Source organism: Emydura macquarii, unplaced genomic scaffold (genome assembly GCF_026122565.2).
Source record: "Emydura macquarii macquarii isolate MOO-44397 ecotype Brisbane River unplaced genomic scaffold, CSIRO-AGI_Emac_v2 contig_2457, whole genome shotgun sequence".
In the NCBI taxonomy this organism is placed as follows: Eukaryota; Metazoa; Chordata; order Testudines; family Chelidae; genus Emydura; species Emydura macquarii.
In genome coordinates, this window is record NW_027132594.1 from 96,327 (window position 1) to 115,897 (window position 19,571).

At 44.8% G+C, this 19,571-nt stretch overlaps 1 protein-coding gene across 1 annotated transcript in view; it reads right to left on the reverse strand.

The window, feature by feature from the left end:
- LTBP1 (latent transforming growth factor beta binding protein 1) overlaps positions 1-19,571 on the reverse strand; it is a gene marked incomplete at its 3' end in the record, with an annotated part of 277,622 nt that overhangs the window by 88,236 nt on the left and 169,815 nt on the right. Inside the window, exon 9 of the mRNA XM_067562644.1 lies at positions 3,907-4,029. Within this exon, the coding sequence (XP_067418745.1) occupies positions 3,907-4,029 (123 nt within the window). The remainder of the gene's footprint in view (positions 1-3,906; positions 4,030-19,571) is intronic.

The following is a 19,571-nucleotide window of genomic DNA, read 5'->3' on the forward strand; positions in this document are numbered from 1 at the left end:
GGCAGGGTGGGCTAGAGGAAAACACAGACTGGGAGTTGGGGTGGGGATAGGACAGAGATTAGGACTGGCTGGGAAGGACACAAGGACTGGGAAAGGGGCAGAATGGGGGAGAGAAACAGGGGCAGGGACAAGGAGCCAGTAGGTATAGGGAGAAAGAGATTGGAAGAGGACCTGGGGGGTCGGAGACTGGGACTGGTAGGGCAATAAGACTGGAACAGAGAACCAGTGTAATTGGGAGAAGGAGATGAGGGTGAAGGGGAGAGATCTGATGGGAGGCAGCATACATGGGAAGAACTGGGATTGGCTGGGCAAAGAGACTGGGAAGAGGAGCCAGGGAAGGGTTTGGACAAGGATATGGGGAAGGAGATTGGGACAGGGAATGTGGATCGGGGAAGTGGTGACTAGAAGAGAGAATAGGGAAGAGAGAGAGATTTGATGAGGAACTGGGAGACGGGAGGAACAAGGAATTGCTTGGCAAGCAGACAGAACTGGGATCTGGGAATCATGTTGTGGTAATTGAGCCTACAAATTTACCCTCAGTTGTGAGTTCAACTGTAAAAAGTATGTAAAAGTTCATAAGATTTCACAATAACCTATAACAACAAATGCTGATGGGAAAGGGCACAAAAGCGAGACAGAAAACCTGAATTAGTCCAAACAAAAAGGCCTTCTGATACAACACAAAGACTGTGTTAAGATCATGCCTGGTAAAGAAAAAAAGCGTGGAACCAGGATCATTGAACCAAAACTCGTGTGTCGGAAACTAGGCCTAAATGGTGGACAAAATAATGGGGATGGGCTATTCCACCCACTATTCCCTTTGTGGGTTTTTAAAGAAAGAGACTTTGGGAGAAAAGTCGGCTATTGGAGCAAGCTTCACCATCATGGCTGCCACCACCATGACACCAGAGATGTTCTGACTAGATTGGGCCAGAGAGTGGGACCCAGGTGACCTCCACCAGCTCCAGCTGATCCCAAATACCATCTGGGATGAAACAGGATTGGATTTTAACAACAATAGCAACAACAATAGCACCAGCCCATCTCAACTAACTTCTTTTCCCTTCCCCAAATAGACCGTTATTACCATCTCAGATACCAGCTAAGAGTCTATCAAACAAGAGGGTTTTCCTTCTAAAAGCTCTCTGCAGCGAAAGGGAAAAGGAACAAGGGAAGATGTTAGAATGAAAGCCTTATTTAATACTTTACATTTCAAACTCTAATTGTTTTTCCTTCTTTTCTTTACCTTTAATAAAAAGTTAAAAGGATTTTTAACGGTGTGTTTGGCAGGGTACTAAGTAAGCTGAGGTCTCTGTATACCAAACCCTGGCCTTGTTTAACATTGTTTAATGTTGGACAGAGACCAGGTTACTTTAACACCTTTGGTCCACTTATTCCATCTAAATTAATACAGCAGAGGCTAGGTAAGGAGAATGGGACTGGGATGAGGAGCCAGGGTGGAGAAGAGACAGGACAGGTGCAAAGACAGGTAGCAGGGGACAGGACACAAGGGGTTAACCATGGGGGGAACAGGCAGAGTCTGTGCCCACTACAGAGCACTGCCCACCAGAGCCTGATGGAACGGAAAGACTAGTTACTTACCCTACACTAACTAGTTCTTTGAGCTGTTGTCAATGTGTAATCCACTGTAGGTACACGTTTCATGCACATGAGATCAGAGCCTTTTGACAGCAGTGTCTGTCAGAGCTGCGCATGTGCCTTGTGCCTCCTCGTGCTCCCTTTATGAGGACATAAAATGAAGAGCAGACGTGACCCTCCCTCCCTCAGTCCAGTCACTGAACAAGTTCTGGTAGGAGTTGGTGAGGGACTGTGGCTCTTTTGATCATGTGATGCTTGGAAGGGGAGGGCACCAACTTCAGCCATAGCTGTAAGGGCTGCAGTGAAATCTGGCATGCAGCATCATGTACCTGAAAGTTGACATGTGACACAGCAAACCCAGACATTCATAGATTTCAAGGCCACACAATACCATTGTGATCACCTAGTCTGACCTCCTGTATACATCGTTATTGTCAGATTCGATTTTAGGTCCTTTGTCATTGACTGGAGAGATCAAAACCTGTGCTCTGGTAGAAAAGTTCTCACCAATGAGTCGATCAAAGCTTCTGTTAACACCATCATCTGGGCTGGTGTAAGACAGAGGTTCTGAACCTTTTTCTTTCCCCTCCCAACATGCTATAAAAATTCCACAGCCTATCTGTGCCACAACAATTGTTTTTTCTGCATATAAAAGCTAGGGCTGGTGTTAGAGGATAGCAAGCAGGGCAATTTCTCTTGGCCCGGTGCCACAGGGGGCCCTGAGAAGCTAAATTGCTCAGGCTTCAGCCCCGGGTGGCAGGGTACAAATTTTCTATCCATGTTTCTGTGTTTGGAGTGCTCCTTTTTGGTGCCAGACATTGGTACCCGAAATGTCAGCTTTAGCACTGATGATGTCTGCAGTGACAGTGGAGTTTGCTTCGGTGCCAGAGGTACTGGTGCCAGGTCTTTTCTCAGTTCCATCTTCTCTGCGTTCGTCTTAGGCATTTGCTAGACAGGACACTGAATAAATCTGGCTTGTCTGCTACCAGCACTCTGGTGCCCTCTCCTCAGGATCTGAACAAACATAGTTTGCTCAAGGAGATAAGCTTTCAACCATGCATCCTGTGACTTACCTGCTCTTATACAGAATGATAGGCACATCAAATATCTTTCAATGGAATTAATCTATCATAGGATGGGAAGGGCTTGAAGTCTGCAGATTTTGGATCTGCCATGTTGAGGTGTACGGGAGGTTGAGACCATCAATATTAAGTCCAAATGGGTTGATATAGTTTACAGTCTTTCGTATGGCTTGGGTGGGTAGCAATGATTGCAAATTTATATCTAGGTTTGATAGCCAGCACATTGCCGCAACAGTGAGCTGGTGAATGTCCTTCAGACCCCTGGCAAAACAACAAAGGGAACACTCAGATATGACATGCTCCGTCATCTGTGACTGGTAATATAGTTTACAGTGGTCAGATATCCATGAATCAGAAGAGTTCTGAAGCTTTATGCAGCTTTTGAAAAGATTTAGCCGAAGCTAAGAACTAGCGGGTTGGATACTTGCCAGGTTCCATCTCACTGCAATGGGTGGTAAGAGAAAACTAAAGGGAGGGTCCTTGGTCGGTCCACCCTTTATGCTCTCATAGAGGAGCATAAGGAGGCATAGGATTCATGAGTGGACATTGCTATTCAAAAAACATCTATCTGACACTCCTGAGGTGCACACCCACCTACAGTGGATTCCATACTGACACAGACATACTCAAAAAACAGCCCAAGATTCCTGAGTTATTCTTTTGTGAAACTACTAATAAATGGCAAAGTGTCCCATCCCCTTCTAATGCTGTTCCATGTAGATGACAACCTACAATGGCTATAGTTACTCTTAGCTCAAGTGGCAGAGACCTGTGTGGTGGATCTAAATATTCCAACCCAGCTGATGACCCATGTGGGTGTCAATATGATGCCACATGATGGTTTTTTTTTTGTTTTTTTTTTAAGTTTGCTTGTTTAAAACCGTAAGAAATTATACATATAAACTACATTGAAAGAACACTATGAAGGTTGCAAAATCAAACACTCAAAAGTTAGGAAATGACAGAATTATGGTTGAAAATCTCCTGCTTTGGGGAGCTGCATCCTCTGAGTCTTCCAATACATCTTCATGATTCAAAATGGCAGCTTACTACATTATTTTTTTCCTGTATTTAAGAGATCTTTAATATGATGATTTATGTTGGTTTGTAACAATACGTAATTACAATATCTTTATTCAACAATAGTTTGCTTGAAAATCTAATCTGTTTAATTCATTGTATGTTGCAAGGAAAAAAATTGTTTTTGATCATTTCTGTTACTTACGTATGCATCTTGAAAGAGTAGGGTCTGGCACAAATCCCATTTTGCAGGTACATCTATAGCTGCCCATGGTATTCAAACACTCACCATTAGGGCATACCCCTTGCAGCTGGCATTCATTAATGTCTGTGAGGAAACAAAAACATTTATCAGTAAAAGAATGGAAATAATTGAACATTAATATTAATCAGTTTAGTCTTAGGCGTTAATCTGCTGTTTTACCTGCAAGACACTTTTATTCTGCAGTATCTATTACACTCGATCAAATTACGTAGTTACATGCTAGTTATTTTTCTAACACTAGCAACATTTTACTGAGCATCTTTCATAGAGTAACTGATACCACAAGAGACAAAAAATTATGTCTGTGTCATTTTGTCAAGTACTCACTCTGAACTTAAAAATGAGTTTGCTTCCCCATGTTATGAACCCTCATATTTACTTTTAATGCATATTGACAACATCAATTGCCAGACTGGAACAGGAGGGATATGCACCCATGGACCATAAATAAAGGAAAGCTGTCTGTGAGAGAGTGGAGATGGAAAACAGTGCAAGGATTTCAGCAGGCTTTTTACAGTGCAGCTGGACCCCTGACCTCCCCAGCTTCCCTTGCAGAACTTGGTGAATGCTGGCCCATGTGTCTCTCCTCCCTTCTCGTCAGTCCTGTGTGCTGTCACCAGGATGAAGTTGGGTGGAAACCTTGCTATTATATTGCCGGTCATCTCCTCTCCCAACCCCTCTCACAGCAGGGGATTCATCCTCCCATTAGCCTCACTCCACTCCAAGAAAGTCAGAGGAGCAACACTTATGCTCCAATCTCCTTCTTGGAAGCAGCATAACTGGCAGGCAGAGAGAACATGGAATTGGGAAGCTTAGGTTGAATTGTAACAGTCTTTCTAAGCAATCCAGCGATCTGCCCTGCCTTCTGTAGTCATACTTTGATTTATCTAGGGCGCTACTTCCCTTCACACACACAAAGAGTTTGGAAAATGTTTTGGGGCCACCCACAAGTCTTCTTTGGTGCTGCTGCTGTTTAAAGTAGAAGCAGCAACATGTCATCTCTCATCACAGTAAGTTCTCACTCAGCTGCCTTCCTGTTGCTGAACTTATTAGTCATGATGTCAAAAGCAGGATAAAGCTCTTCTTTTAAAAACAGGAAGGACGGATGATCAGACAAGAGTGTATGTGTGGGGAGAGAAAAATACTATAAAAATGAGAATTATATATATATATATATTAAAATACCAAGCTTGGTCTCTTACTCTAATCTAGTACTCACTTTTAAAATTTTTAATGTTAGTTCTTTATAGATGTCTACAAGACATAAGTACAATTAAAATAAATCTTCAAATGTGTACTGTTAGAGCGACAAATCCTGTGAACAGTTTTACCCTTCCACAAATAAGTCAATTATACATTTTCATTCATAGAAAATCAACCCACTACTACCACATAGATGGAAAATATCTGAGAGAGAGAGAAATCTATTGTATGATACTTATTTTGTTTGTCCTGTTTCCTGAACTTACATATGGCACAGAAAACTATGACATACCATTTAAGTATAGGGAAGCCTGTGTTGAGTAACCATTAGAAAACTAGCAAAAATCAGTTGTTTAATAAAGGTGGCATTTACTAAAGATGGAGTAGGACTATGCTCAATGCATTTGGTGATACTTTGGGGCAGTACATTTTTAGACAACGTTGCCTAACAAAGGTGGTCTCTAACACAGGTTTCACTGTATTATTGATGTTGATGATCAGGGGAGAAGGACCTTATGTTTCTTCTAAAATTCATGTTTTCTTCAAAATCATCCAGCCTATCCTCTGTTCCATAAATAGTTCTTTTATAGGCTGCTGTAATTACCATGTCTCTAATAAAGCTCTTCCCAGATGAACAATTCTTGCCCTTTAAGTATCTAAAAATACCTCTCAGCGATCAGTAAGCAAACAGAGACATCCAGTTCCCTTGTGTCAAAGGAATTCCATTAAATGTAGGTATTTCTACTAAGATACATGTAGTATATAAATGCTGATATTGGCTGCTTCTCATTGCTTTTGAAAGTGAGGTCAGTGACACCAGCATTCTTTCTGTTTAATTTGTTTTTTATTTTTAATTTTAACTTTAATGTCCATGTTCTGATGCATCAGCATAACTCAGTTCTTGTGTGCTTTTCATGTCTCTCTTCCAAGTCTCTTGTTTCTTCTGCCTGAGCTCGTCAGAAAACCATTGTGTTGATACATGGTACTGCATTGCAGAGTTCTATCAAGGGATTCAACAGAAATCATCCACAAACTGATAACAAACCTTAAATGTTTTAAAAGGAACTGATGGACATGTTAGAATGATCTTTACTTATGCACTTTGGGCAAAAGGCCCTGCAAGATTTCCTATTCATTGCATATTAATTCATCCCATGGTAAATGGCCACCTAAAGTGTTTCTGGCCACCCGCAGACCTGTCCAGCTGTATAAATTGCACTAAAATCAACCTGTTAAGGCAGCCAGAAAAGGAATTTGGTTCAAGATGAAGTGCTTCTTTTTCTTTCTTTTTTTTTTTCTTTTTTCTTTTTTTTTTTTAAATTCAAGAACATTAGTTAAAAATTACTTAACTTATAAATTGAGTTTATTTTCTCTTCCCATTCCTTTCCCCCCCCCCCCGAATGGTCTTTTTATCATGCAGAATTATAAAAAAGTTAATGTTTGTAAAGTGGTTTGAAGTATAAAATACTGTGCATGCTACGTATTATAATTTTGTTAAGCAGCCACGTCATAAACACCATAAAATTTGGAGTCATGGTGGCCAATATGAACACCATAATTTGCTCCAAAAATACTCTAAAAATCAGAATACACTTAAAAAAGAAAAAACAACTTCATTGAACAAAATTCAACTGAACGAACTGTCTGCTTTAACATTTAATTTCAACATTCTTTGTCTGGATTTCAATTCGGACCAATTCTTAGTTATAAACTCAACAGAAACCCCCGTGGAAGGAGAATGAGACAGGGGCTCTGACATGGAAACCAAATGGAAGGACTTCTCCTGCTTGCATAGCAAAATGGAAAAATAAAAAAGGGTGATAGAGTTAGGAGGAAGAGGACAAAATCTTCAGTGGATTGCATCCTTCCAGCTAAGGAAATATCTTCTGGAGTTTTGTATTATTCATTGTAAAAACCTATATATAACTTGATTTAATCAAGTTTTATGGAGTCCATCTCAATTTTCTCTATTCACTGAAAGTAGCATCAGAGACACAGTAGACACCCATTAATTTGCACTGGTGCAGGGGCCCATATTGTGAGAAGTCTCTGTGGGGCTGTGCAGGATGGAGAGTTAAGCAAGGAACTCCCCACACACTCCCTGCCAACACCTTGTGTGGCTGAGCAGGCACCATTCATAATAGCAGTCTCTGAGCACCAGGGAGCTCAGGAAGTACTCATTCCTTCTTCCCGCATATAGGGAGTAGGATGTTGGAAAAGTGGCAAAGAAGAAGCTGAGTTATTGCTGTAGCCTCCCTGTGCACTGGCCCCAAAGCATGGCCAGTGCATGGGTGTGTGTGTGTAGATGTGGGAAGAGATACAACAATCTTGTCCATTTGTGTGCAAGGAGCAGCCTGGGGAGAGATTGTGCCTTCTCAATTAAAAGCCATAATCCAGCCTGAGAAGACCAAATGCAAACAAGTGCATTTGGCACACTATTTGTACAGTAGATAGTAAATCTGTAAGTGTGGAGGTCCCTCAATTGTCAGAACCAGCATAGTTTGCACTCCTTAAATGGCATAGAATCCTGCTCCATGTGAGTCATGGGTGGGGTAAGGATTAATTGATATGCTGATCCTGTCATTCTACTCCTCAACAGGTTGTGGAAGGATGGTGCATAAAGGTGCAGAGTGACTACTCCAGCCATTGAGCTAAAGAAGTTTTTGTGGAATCACTTTGCAGGTACTCATGATCTGTAAGGGAGGATTCATTTTCCCAGCTACTGTCTTAGCTAGAAAAGACTGAGTCATCAAGGTAGATCCTCTGAGGGTGTAAACCGTCATAACTCCATTGACTTCATTGGAGCTACAATAATTTACATCAAGTGAGGATTTTCCCTACCAAATCTGACCCTCTCTTTTAAAGAATCAGAGCCTGTGTGTCTGAGTCTTGTGTACAGGAGACAGAGGGTTGTGGTGGGCAGTCACAAAAAGCCCTCCCTCCTTGCATACACCACAAGGGTCAAACATAAGAATAGTCCATGTGCAGTAGCTGCTCCCCTATAGGGGCATAACACATGACAAAAGGAGAAGGCAGGGCACAGCGTATCATCTTCTGCACTGGCCTACTCATACCAAGGAAGCTGTCTGTATTTTCCAAAGGAATGATGCAGTGGTGCATTCCTCTTGTTCTCCCAGGAACTTGGGAATGGACTGTCTCCCAGACACATCCTAAGATGGTGAGACTCCCTACTTCACTGGCATTGTGTAAATGGCACAATCTAACTCTTAGAAAGAAAAATGATACACTGCATCAGAGTATGAAATTATGTGATTTGGGGGTCAGAAAATTACAACAGCAAACAGAGTGAGAGAAAGGTCAACTCAACCTTTCTGCACACAATTGGTTATAGCAAGCATGGTAGGTGCTAGAGATGGACAAAAGTCACATGTACATTTCAAACCAAGAAAAAGAAATCACTGTCAATTTGGTCCTCTTGCCTACTTAAATTTTTCCAAAACTGTCACTGAGGGTATATGTCTAGACTGATTGAGGAAGTGAAGACCTGATCAATCGATCTGGAAGTCGATTCAATTAAACCACCTCCTCAAAAGGCATAGCACTGCGTCATCAGGACCGCATTTCCCATCAGCGCAGTGCAGTGGAGACGGCATGCTAAAGGGAAGCTACGAAATTGACAGGAGTTATGCAAGCTACTCTGCGTAGCTTGCGTAACTCCCATCAACTGCTGCCAAATTTCAGACCTAAGCCACTGAATGACTGAAAACTGTAGAGCTTTGATGCCTGATTCTTAATCTTGACTAATGTGCTTCCTGAAGCATAAAACGAATAATGGGAAAGGAAGTAAAATATTGCCCATTTTGGAAAAAAGTGCTAGTGATATTGACTGTCACTCAGGAATAAAAAAGACTGTTGCTGTTTTAATAGGTGGATGTTTTTATGTTTTGATCTTCACGAACTGTTACACTCTAATCAAGGCATTTATTTTGTTTTATTTAAAACAAAAATGATGTGAGGAATCTATGTAGGAAATTTCTTTTATTGTTCATGACTATGTTAGTACTGTAAAAGATTATTCTTCTGTTCTTTTTGCTGCTTTATTTATATGTATTATTTACAATTCCTCAATAAAGAAAAATTTTAAAAGCATCAGAATTACGGTTGGCAGAGCAAATAATTTGGACCAGATCCTCAGCTGGTGTAAACTGGTGCAGCTCCACTTACATCAATGAAGCTACAGTGTTTTACATCAGCTGAAGATCTGGACCTTTGTTATTATTGTCCAGAATGCTACATGTGCATAACAACACATTGAATTTCTAGTCATTAGTGATTTGTGTCCACTTTGTCCACCATTATTAATTTATTCCACAAACTTCCAAGGTAACATGAATTAAAAATAAGTTCTTAACAACAAATGATAGCATACAACACCTTGTCACAGATTTTATAGGACTTCTGGATATAAGGTCAAAGTGCTACTAGAAAATACAATGTGTTAATGACTCACTTTGCCACTGAATTTCCTGGAGAAAATAGGCTAAAATAAACAGCCATTTCCTATTTGAAAGTTTGCCCACTCATGTGAAGACTATAACTATAAATGAAAAAGGTGATTTTAATGCAATAAAACAAAAAATGTGCGAAGGAGATGTGGAGTGACAGAATGTGATCTTAGTTTAGATGGAAATATAGCTACCATACCATAGGTTAATGTTAAATTGCATAGTTTGTATCCGTAATAAAAATATACTGTTCTTAAAAATTGTTTTGCAAAGTGAAATTTGAAATGAACGCTTCCTTACAAAGAGCACTCTAAAAGCTGGCAAAAGAAACCTGAACTAATTATACCTGCTATATAATAAACTATGGGCCAAATTATCTATTTGAATTTAGTGATGATGGTGATGAAAGTTGCAGAAAATCTGCTAAAGTGGCTATATATATTTTGGAAGGTGACTTCTTACCTTACTCAGCAAATTCCGAGTGCTACCAGAAACAAATCATTATTATGATAATTATGATTAAATAATAAATACATTTTAACAACCAGCAAGAAGGTATGTTGTCTTGCTGCGGTCAGGCAAATACTGCTCTCCTTTACAATCTTGCAAAACAGAGCAGAATTTGGTCCATAGACTGTTTAAAACTGGGGACAAAGGGTTCATTTTCATTTTAATAATAAGACTTACCAACAATAATTAGCACTTGTAGAATGCTTTCTGTTTTCACTTACATTAACTAATGAATTACTAGAAATAGGGAGATACTGAAAAAAACCCAACAAGTATTGGCTTGAATTTAAAGATGAATTGGCATTTGCAGTGTTTATGGCTCTTTTCTGTTTGTTTTCTGTGACTATGCAAGCAATCAAATTTTATTCACACAAATGATAATGCAGAACTCATTCTATGCTCACACATGCAAGTATCTGCATTGGAAGTGAAATATTTGATATGGGATAGGACAACTGCTGGCACAGAAAGAGGACAGTGTTTCAAAAATCCCTTGCCAGAGTACTTGTCCAATAGGCAATTAAAATAACCTGACAAGGAACTGACCACACCTTTTCAGCCACAGTTACACATGCACATATAGAACTACGTGCTGTGAATGTAACAAAAGAATTTAATTTTATTAGTTTACATGCAGCCATAAAAATGTCTCAGCGATCTAATTTTTTCAGGAATTATGATTCTAGGAAGGACTGTAATAAGCCAGAAAGGGAAAGGTTAAAACTTTTCTAAAATTATCTAATCCTCCTTTTTTGCTACCTATCTCTAGTAAGCTATGTCTCTCTTGGAGATTGAAAGCTCCAGTGCCTTCTCCTGTTTATAAAACATGTAGACTCATTCAGTCACATAACAGAAAAAATACCATGTGACTTACATGACCAACCCACACATCTGATATTTTGATTGTTGAGAACCAACTGCTCATAGCAAACTGTTTGCAATCAATCATAAAATAAAAAAATTAGGACAAATTGCAAAAGTATGCTGAATCAATCAGAATAATTAATAAATTTGAGGAGCCTATGATCTACTTGTTGACATTCTGCAAGCAGAGGAAGAGGATGAAATTTTCAAATAAATTATTTCCTGTGAATTATTTACTTGGGTGTTTTATGCACACTATATGGTGTGAATTTTTGGGGCTAGGGTTACAAATAATAATCAAACTTGATTTTAAAAATAAATTCAGCAATTTAGATGTAGAAAATCTGAGAGATGGGGCCAAATTCTGCTCTTGGTAACTTCAGATGTACCATTGGAGTGCAATCCAGCACAGTAAGGAGCTGTGTTACCACCTGCCCTGTCACTGTGAGTGTCTTGGTGCGGTGCAGCCTTGTTTCAGTGCTTCTGAGCCCAGCACCCTGCCACAACACAACAGGCACCCCTGGTTTCCACCAGCTTTGGTTACACCTGGCAAGATGATCTCAGCACACTTCCAGTCCCAAATTTCCCCAAAACAGCTGCCCTGAATGTCCAGCCTTCTACTGGACCACTGAGAGAAATGGTCCTTTAAAGAGACAATCCCCAGCAGCTTGCCACATTATCTGGAGTTAACAATTACTTCAATGCGAACCCAACACTGCCTTGGTTTAGATTAAAAGTAAAACATGTTTACCAAGAAGAGGACATAGGTTAAGTGATACTATGTAGAAGGAATAATGTTAGAAAGGGTTTCACACAAACAAAAGTAAACATTGGCTTTCTAATGGCTAAGACCCAACTTAACAAGCTACAGTCTTTATTTAAGATAGTTTCCTCACCAAACTTCCATTCCCAGAAACTTCAAGCCCCTGGGTTGAAGGACCCATCTTTCTCAGCCTGACATGCTTGTCTGTTGGCTGCTGGCATCCAAGCTGTGAACCACAGCAGTAGAGTGTTTAAGGCAGCCAGGGTGATAGGGCAGGCCCTGACCATCTTTCACTGGTCTGGACTGCACCCCAAAATGTGACATTCCAATTCAAGGCCCTGTCCTGACTCTTGAATACTTTTTCTGTGGGTATATGAGGCTGCAAAGCAGGCAATTCCTTCCCCTCTCCCAGAGGACTGCCAGGACCAGGAAGGGGCAGTTGTTAGAAGGGAGGATTCCTGGCCACAGTACACTGTGCTCCAGCTGTTCTGGGCTGCTTCAATGGCCCTTTATGTAAATTAAAGTAGACCCTGGGGCTGCATTGGTTTATGCTGGCGACCACTCCAGTTCTTCATTGCCTCTGAATGTGGGAGGCTCAAAAATGGCACAAAGCCACCTTGACTCCTTCTCCACCCCTTTCCTGGCTATGCCACGTTCAGCTCAATCACAGCTCTGAATAAAGGCCATTGACTGCAATGGAATTACTCCAGATTGACTCCAGTGTAACTGACAGAATTTAACCCATTTTCTCCCTTTCTCCCCTAAGTATTCCAAAGATTAATGGCCAATTCTAGGGAGAATTCCACTGCATATTATGATGAGATCTGCATCTGCCATTTATTTATTACTTTGATTGGTTACTGTTAAATATGTTGAGTGATTTATCTTTTGCGTCATAAAGCTACTATGCAGCATTAATTCACCTACAAACTGCAGTATTTTTACCTTAATCATTCAGCCAACAAAACTCAACCTACTGTTTTATCAGTGCTATCTACAGTTTAATACAAACCAAAAGAAGCCTATGAACTACTCATTGGAGGAGATCCTGGTCCCCATTACAGCCTCTTTATTCTACTCCAGGGGCCTAACTGGCCAGCTGAGCGTTGACCTGTTCTGGATAAACCTAGGCAACCTCTGCATCACATCCCCTTTGTTGTCTCCAGCACAGGGAAGTTTTGGGGGAAGGAAGCACGGCTGGAGCACCTCTGTGTTTTGGCTATCCCAACAACGTAATGGCCCTTCTGGGGCCATTACAGTTGGGTGGGACCAGAACTGGCGTAATTAACTGGCTAGGCTCAGAACTGGGGAATCAAGAAAGTGGTGTAAAGTCACCCTTCTACTATCCCCACTGTGTTGTATTGAAAACTGTTAAAATTGTAAACCATCACTTTAAATTCTCAGGGGGTTTTCTAGGCCTGCTTACTGCTAGGGGGCTCTATAAGGAATCATGTGATTTGGCTCTAGCAGCAGTTAGTCTGCAAAGATGCAATCTATAGCAAGGTGGAGTGAGTGTGCCTCTCTGCTTTAGGGAGCAGTCTGCTTTCTCTCTCTCTGTTTTTGGTTCTTGTATGCTAAGATTCTAGATTTTAAGAAATAGTCGTGTTGTAATCTTCCAGAACGAGTATTTTATGTGTTTATCTAACTTCTCTGCACGTATGCCCTAAACATAATATCCACACTACAGCTTGTTTGGACATAAGAATTAAGGCCACTGTCTTTACTCTTTTGGGATGCTGATTTAGGTCCATATTTGGTTACAAACACAAAATGGAATCTGAAACATTTCTTAATGTAAAATGAAATCTGCATCTTCATCTCCATCCTTAATGGAATACAATTTCTGCTTACTGAATCAACACTGCTTGGCACATTTACCAGAATTTTAAAAAAAATGCTAGAACTGAACATGCATTTGCTAATGTATTCAGGTCAAAGCCATAGCCTTGTGACAGCATACTATTTAAATCCACTGTATTCATTTTAAAGAAAACATTTTAGCTCAACAAAAACAGTGAGAGGTCATTACATGCATTTTGAACAACGTAATTCTAAACAAAAATTAATCCTTTAACACAGCGTTCAGAGATTTTATTTTTCTAAAAGATGTCACTGGCTACCAGCCATTTAAAGAATGAAACCAAATTTCTTTTTGAAGGGGCAGTGGTAAACTTAATGTCAGTATCAGCTATCGCTTTTGTGTCAACACAGAGTCCTAGAAATTTCAACAACATTAATCATGTCATCAGCTCATTTTATTTACATTTTAATCACTTTCTCCAATTTTTAAAAAACATTTAAGCACAAAAGAATACAAAAAAATAAAACAAATCTTAGACACTATAAACAAAGAACTTCCTGAAATGATCTAACACTCTTCACAGTTTTGTAACATAACTCTCTTTTTGTATTATACGATATTTTATATTCCATTTAATCCATTCAGTAAGTGATTTATTGGGAAGCATGTGAAGAAATTCCTCCACAAAATGTAACTGTCATTTTAGAGTCACATATGATGTTACACACACACAAAAAGGTTCCTTAACCGCGACTGTAATTCTTCAAGAATAAGGCTTCTGTGGACCCATGTTCTGGGATGCATGAGTTCACAGTACACAGACAGACTCCTAGAAATCAGGATAGTTGCGATTGTTCAAGAAGTTGACATTAGAATGGAAAGATCTTAGGCTAGTCACAAAGGTGAGAGATGCAAGCAAGTGTAGTAGATGAAGGATGATTTGAACAGATCTGTGAGGCTGTCATGGAGGATGGTTATTAGAAAACAAGGTTACTTACCAGTAACTGATGTTCTTCGAGATATGTTGCTCATGTCCATTCCACTATAGGTGTGTGCTCGCCTCCGTGAACGGTTACCCGTAACTTTTTTCCCCTTAGCAGATCCCATAGGGATGGTACCGCCATAGGTATGGTACTGCCAGCCTGGCAGCTGTTTTGCAGATGTCCCGCCTGAACATTTCCGCTATGAAGGCTATGGATAGAGCTTGAGCTCTGTTGGGTGAGCAGCACCTTCACCTGCTTGTGGCCGAACGTGATGCAGAAAATTATTCCCAAGGAATTTGTAGCGGCCAGAGACCAGTGAAACTTTCTTCCGGTCGGAAGCTGCGAGGAAGAGCTGCATCACTCTCCTGAACGGCCTCGTACATCTGATGTAGAAGCCAGGGCCCCACTTGCATTTTAGCGTGTGCTGCCTTCTCCCCTCAGAACCGTGTAGTTCGGGGAGACCTGGGGAGAATATATGATTGGTTCAATGAGAACGGACAACAGCCTTACGCCGGGGGGCCCAGTGTGGTCTCACTGAATCTTATCTTACAGACTACAGTATGAGGGAGGAGCTCTGGGGTCAGAGCCCTGATCCTGGAGACCTTTCTTGCCAAGGTAAATACCCCCAGGGAGGCCACCTTCCTGGAAGGCTAGAGTAGAGGGCCTGATGCCCTGGGTTCCGGGAGGGGAGGAGCATGGGCTGGGAAGGACCAGGTCAACATCCCAGGGAAGCACTGGGTTGCGGGCCTACGGATAGAGCCTCCTACCACTTCAGGGGCCGAACCACCATCTGATGGGAGGACCGCAATCCCCCTTCCAGGGGCCGATGGGCGGCTGATATAGCTGCTAGGTGGGGTTTCAGGGAGACCACAGTCGGTCCCTGGAGCTTTAGCTGCGGCAAGTATTTCCCGGATCACCTCCCCTGGCGAGAAGCCGGGTAGAGTATCTCGGGACTGCTCCCGGCAGGCAACAGCCACTTCCACTTAACTCGGTACATGGCTTACGTGGAGGGTTTCCTGCTACCCATCAGAACACACTGGGCTTGTTCTCAGCAGCTCGCTCATCGCCTCTCCGCCACCGATCTATCACTCCCTGAGGTGTCGGGAATTCCGGTCTGGGCACCACAGGTGACTGTGATCCTAGTAGCTGGAGTCGCGCTGGTTCGGAGGCTCCCGGGGCAGGCGATCGAGAAATCCAGCAGCATGCTGCACCCGTGTTGGCATGGACGGGAGAGCAAATATAAGGGCCTCTGATCGCTACAGACGAATGGCATTGGCGAGCACTGCTGCCCCTTGACCATGGAGGGAGCAGCACCATGGACACCTCGTGCTGCAGACCGATACAGACTGATTCCCTTTGGGGAAATCCCCCTCCAGATGCTCGTAGACGCCCTTAGTAGGCACAGCGATCCCCCATGGTGAGGAAGAGCGGCTCCTTGATGCAGTCTGCCTCGCCATTCCTCACCCCTGGGAGGTGATCACTGCCAGGTCCCAAAGACCGATAGGTTCCCTTCAAAAGGCTGATGAATGGGCTCCCGCCGCCTGTCGGTGTAGTACATGGTCGCTACACTGACTGCCAGCATCTGTACCTCCCTTCTTTCGATAAAGCGGGGGACCTTCCGCAAGCCCTGCGAGCGTTTCACGGGTCTTCTCATCGGTGTGCCGACATCTGTCCCTCCTTGGCAGACGCCTTGTAAGCCGAGGTGAGCACTGATATGGCACTGTACCCTTTGCTCAAGGTGGCCGCTACCAGGGTAACTGAAGGAGCCTGTTCCTTGAATGGAATGCCCCTTCACACATCCTGAGGAGTCGTTCACCAGACTCTGGAGGGTAAGGCTTGCTGCTGTCAGGTTATTTTTTTTTTTGGGGAGGGGGGAGGAGGAAGGGGAGTAGAGTGGATCATAGCCCCTCGGTGTATGAGCTGCCTGCTCGGACTGTATCCCGGGGCCGTAACTGAAGCGGCCTAAGCGTCAGGCTAGCTATCCTCACCCCATAGGTGCAGGCCGCCCTGTGCCCTATCCGCTGTTGGCAACCTCGAGTACTTCGAGTAGTACCTCTTCCGCTATCGCCTGCGGGACCTGTCCCGCTGCTCCTGGCTTAGGTGGCCTCAACCTCTTGGATGTGGAATTGCCACTGACAGGGAAGAAAGGAGATGCGTCAAGGGGCCGGGGGGAGGAGACGACCGGGGACCCTAGCTCGCCAAGCTATCTCAGGGGCCCAGTGGGCCGAAGGCCTTCTGGCTCACCCAAGTCTAAAGGAGGGTATACACTAGGGCACTGCCCTTACTTCACCAGCAGAAGAGGCTTTCCAATTGCCCCATAGCCAAGAGGACCTTTACTGAGGGCCTAAGGAGCCAGTCAGGGTGGATGGTATCTCGTAGACCCCCTGACTCTGTCCCCTTGCCCATAGGTCGCGAGACAGCCGTGGCTGGCACCTTGGCTGCTGCTATTCCTGGAGACCTGCCTGACACCTGAAGATGTGTGGCGCGTAGCGGCCCAGGGAATGGAGCATGGTCTAAGAGTCCCTGAGACCATGCAGCTCCGCCTCTATGTGAACAAAGAGAAGGCTGACCCATCCACGGAAGAGCCTCTGATGAGCTGCTGGACCTTTTCGGGATAGCCCGGGATTGCAGCCACTAATCTCCGGGCATGCCGATGGTGGAGGGAATGGCTCTGCCCACCAAATAGGCAGCTACTGAGGGTGGTAGGAGCGCTGCTCTAGCTCCCGCGGTACCCTGCTCTGCAATGGCCTACAGGCGCAGCGTCTGCTGCCAGGCAGAGCCTCAGCAAAGCAGCTCACTGAGTCCCCCGAGGGCTCACCTTCCACTTGCTGGTAGTGCTATTGAATAAAGTTTTTCCAAACAACTCTGGCTTGCAGTCGCCCTTGTTGCCTGGAGTACAGCCCATCTGCCCTGCCTACCATCACCACCTGCAATCACCACCGGGGACCTGGGGCAGGGTGGTGAACAGAATTCAAACACTTTGGCTGGACGTAATACTTTTCTTGGCTCATTTAGGCATCGGGATATGGAGTAAGGGGTTTTGCCATGAGACCCTTACTATGTTGGGTGCCCCTCTGCAGGTCAGGGCAACTACCACGCTGTGGAGCTTGATAGAATATTAAAGGTTGTCTAACGCCCCTTTTGCTCCTTTGCGTCCAGCCCCCAGGTGGAGGCCACCTCCTGAGCAGTTCCCGGTGTGCACTAGAAACAACCAGGGCTCGGGAGCATGCTTCATCTAGTGAGGGGGGAAGGCAGCCCCTCTTCCCACCGACCGGCGGTCACCACAGAAGTTGCTGTCCGTGGGGCCGAGTTGTCATCCGAGGGCACGTGGTGGCCTTTTTCTTGTACTTGAGGCACTGACTGCATCTATGAGGGGTTGACGGACCGTGGTCTCGTCCCCCCTCGGGAAGCCCCTTAAGCCCCCATACAGCCATTTGGGTGACCATTGCCTTTGAGGCCATCTGCCTGGGGCTCTGGCACCTTTCGTTGGTGGTGGTTTCCCTAGGTGCTGCATCTCCAAAGGGACACTGAGGCAGCGTTGACAGACCACTGCTGGGGCCGCCCAAAGCCTCTTACTGCGCGGTACCGTCACTCCAGAGAGCAACCCCTCGACGATGATCACCTCTACTACCAGGTTCGTTGTGGGTGTCACGGCCAGAGCAGGCGTACGGACAACGCTCCGGCAAGCTGAGGTGACCCAAGCATCATCCCTGCACTGAGGACTTTTTGCACTCTGCATGTGTCTTGGCGCTGAGTCAAGCTCCAGTGACCAGCTTTGCCCGACCTCGGTGCAGGGTGAACTCCTCGGGGCCAAGTCTGTCTCCGGCCACCGAGTTTGGCACAGCCTCAATACGGGGGCGAAACCTCGGTGCCGAGTCCATCTTCAGGCATCTGAATTGATGCAGCCTTGGTACTGGGCGAGATCCGAGTGCCAAGGCTGTCTCCAGCATCTAGGCTTTGCCTCGGTGCTGGGTTGAACTCCTCGGTGCAGAGTCCGTCTCCAGCATCCGGGGGTTCATCGTTGCCTCGGCACGGGGGGGGAGGGAGGAGCCAAACTCCTCGGTGCTGAGCTTGTCTCCGGCCACCGGGTTCCGCACCGCCCGGTGAACTTCTCAGAGCTGAGTTTGTCTCCGGCATCCAGTTTCTGCACCGCCCGGATCCTTGGTACCGAGACTGTCTCTGGTGACCGGGATCAGCGCCGAGTACTTGCTGGCAAACTCTTCGGTGCCGGAGCGGTGGGATGGACCTCACCCAGTGCCGGGGGGGAAGGGGGGTGGTCGTCGGTGTCGGGCAGGCGACTTTGCTCTCCATCTCGATGCAGGTCGCCAGACCGACCTAGGATAACTTCTAGGGGAGTTTCCTGCTCTACCCTAGGAAACCGGTCTGCAGGAGATCTTCCTCCCCATACCAGGGACCTCCTGAGCCATTCAGGGGGTCCCAGCGGGGGCTTCCCTTTAATGCCAGCCCCTTCTCTCTCATGGTGGTATGGGCAGCGACGGCGTACGCAAGGCCAACAAGGTTCCTGCCGCCCTTCGGCCACCGAAGCCGGTAGTTGACGAGGGGCAACCCCACTCATTGATTCAGGGGAGGCTCCCTGGCTAGAGATGCTGGCTCCGACAGCGGGTCTCCGTGATCCGACCTCGGTGCGGATCAGTGCTCCACCCCGCCTGCTCCGACGGTGCAGGGGAGCCCAAGTGCTTCCGTCTCCGCAGGGCCGAGTTGGGTCAGTGCCGACGGTGCTCTCTGTACCAGCGGCACGCTGGATACCGCAGCGAAGCAGTTGGCTCAGAGCCGGCTCGGGGCTCTGTGAGCCGGGCTTTCAGGCGGATTTTCTGGAAGTCTGAAAGCCTTACAATCCGTTCTCTTACTTACGATGAGCTTCCCTCCCACGCTTTAGGCAGTGGGGGGTCAGTTAGCAGGAAAGCTTTCCCGCTGGAGCGAATGGTTTGAAGCCAGGACACCGGAGCATACCTGCTCCTGGTAAAAAACTAAGCTAGACTATCTTCAAGTGTCTA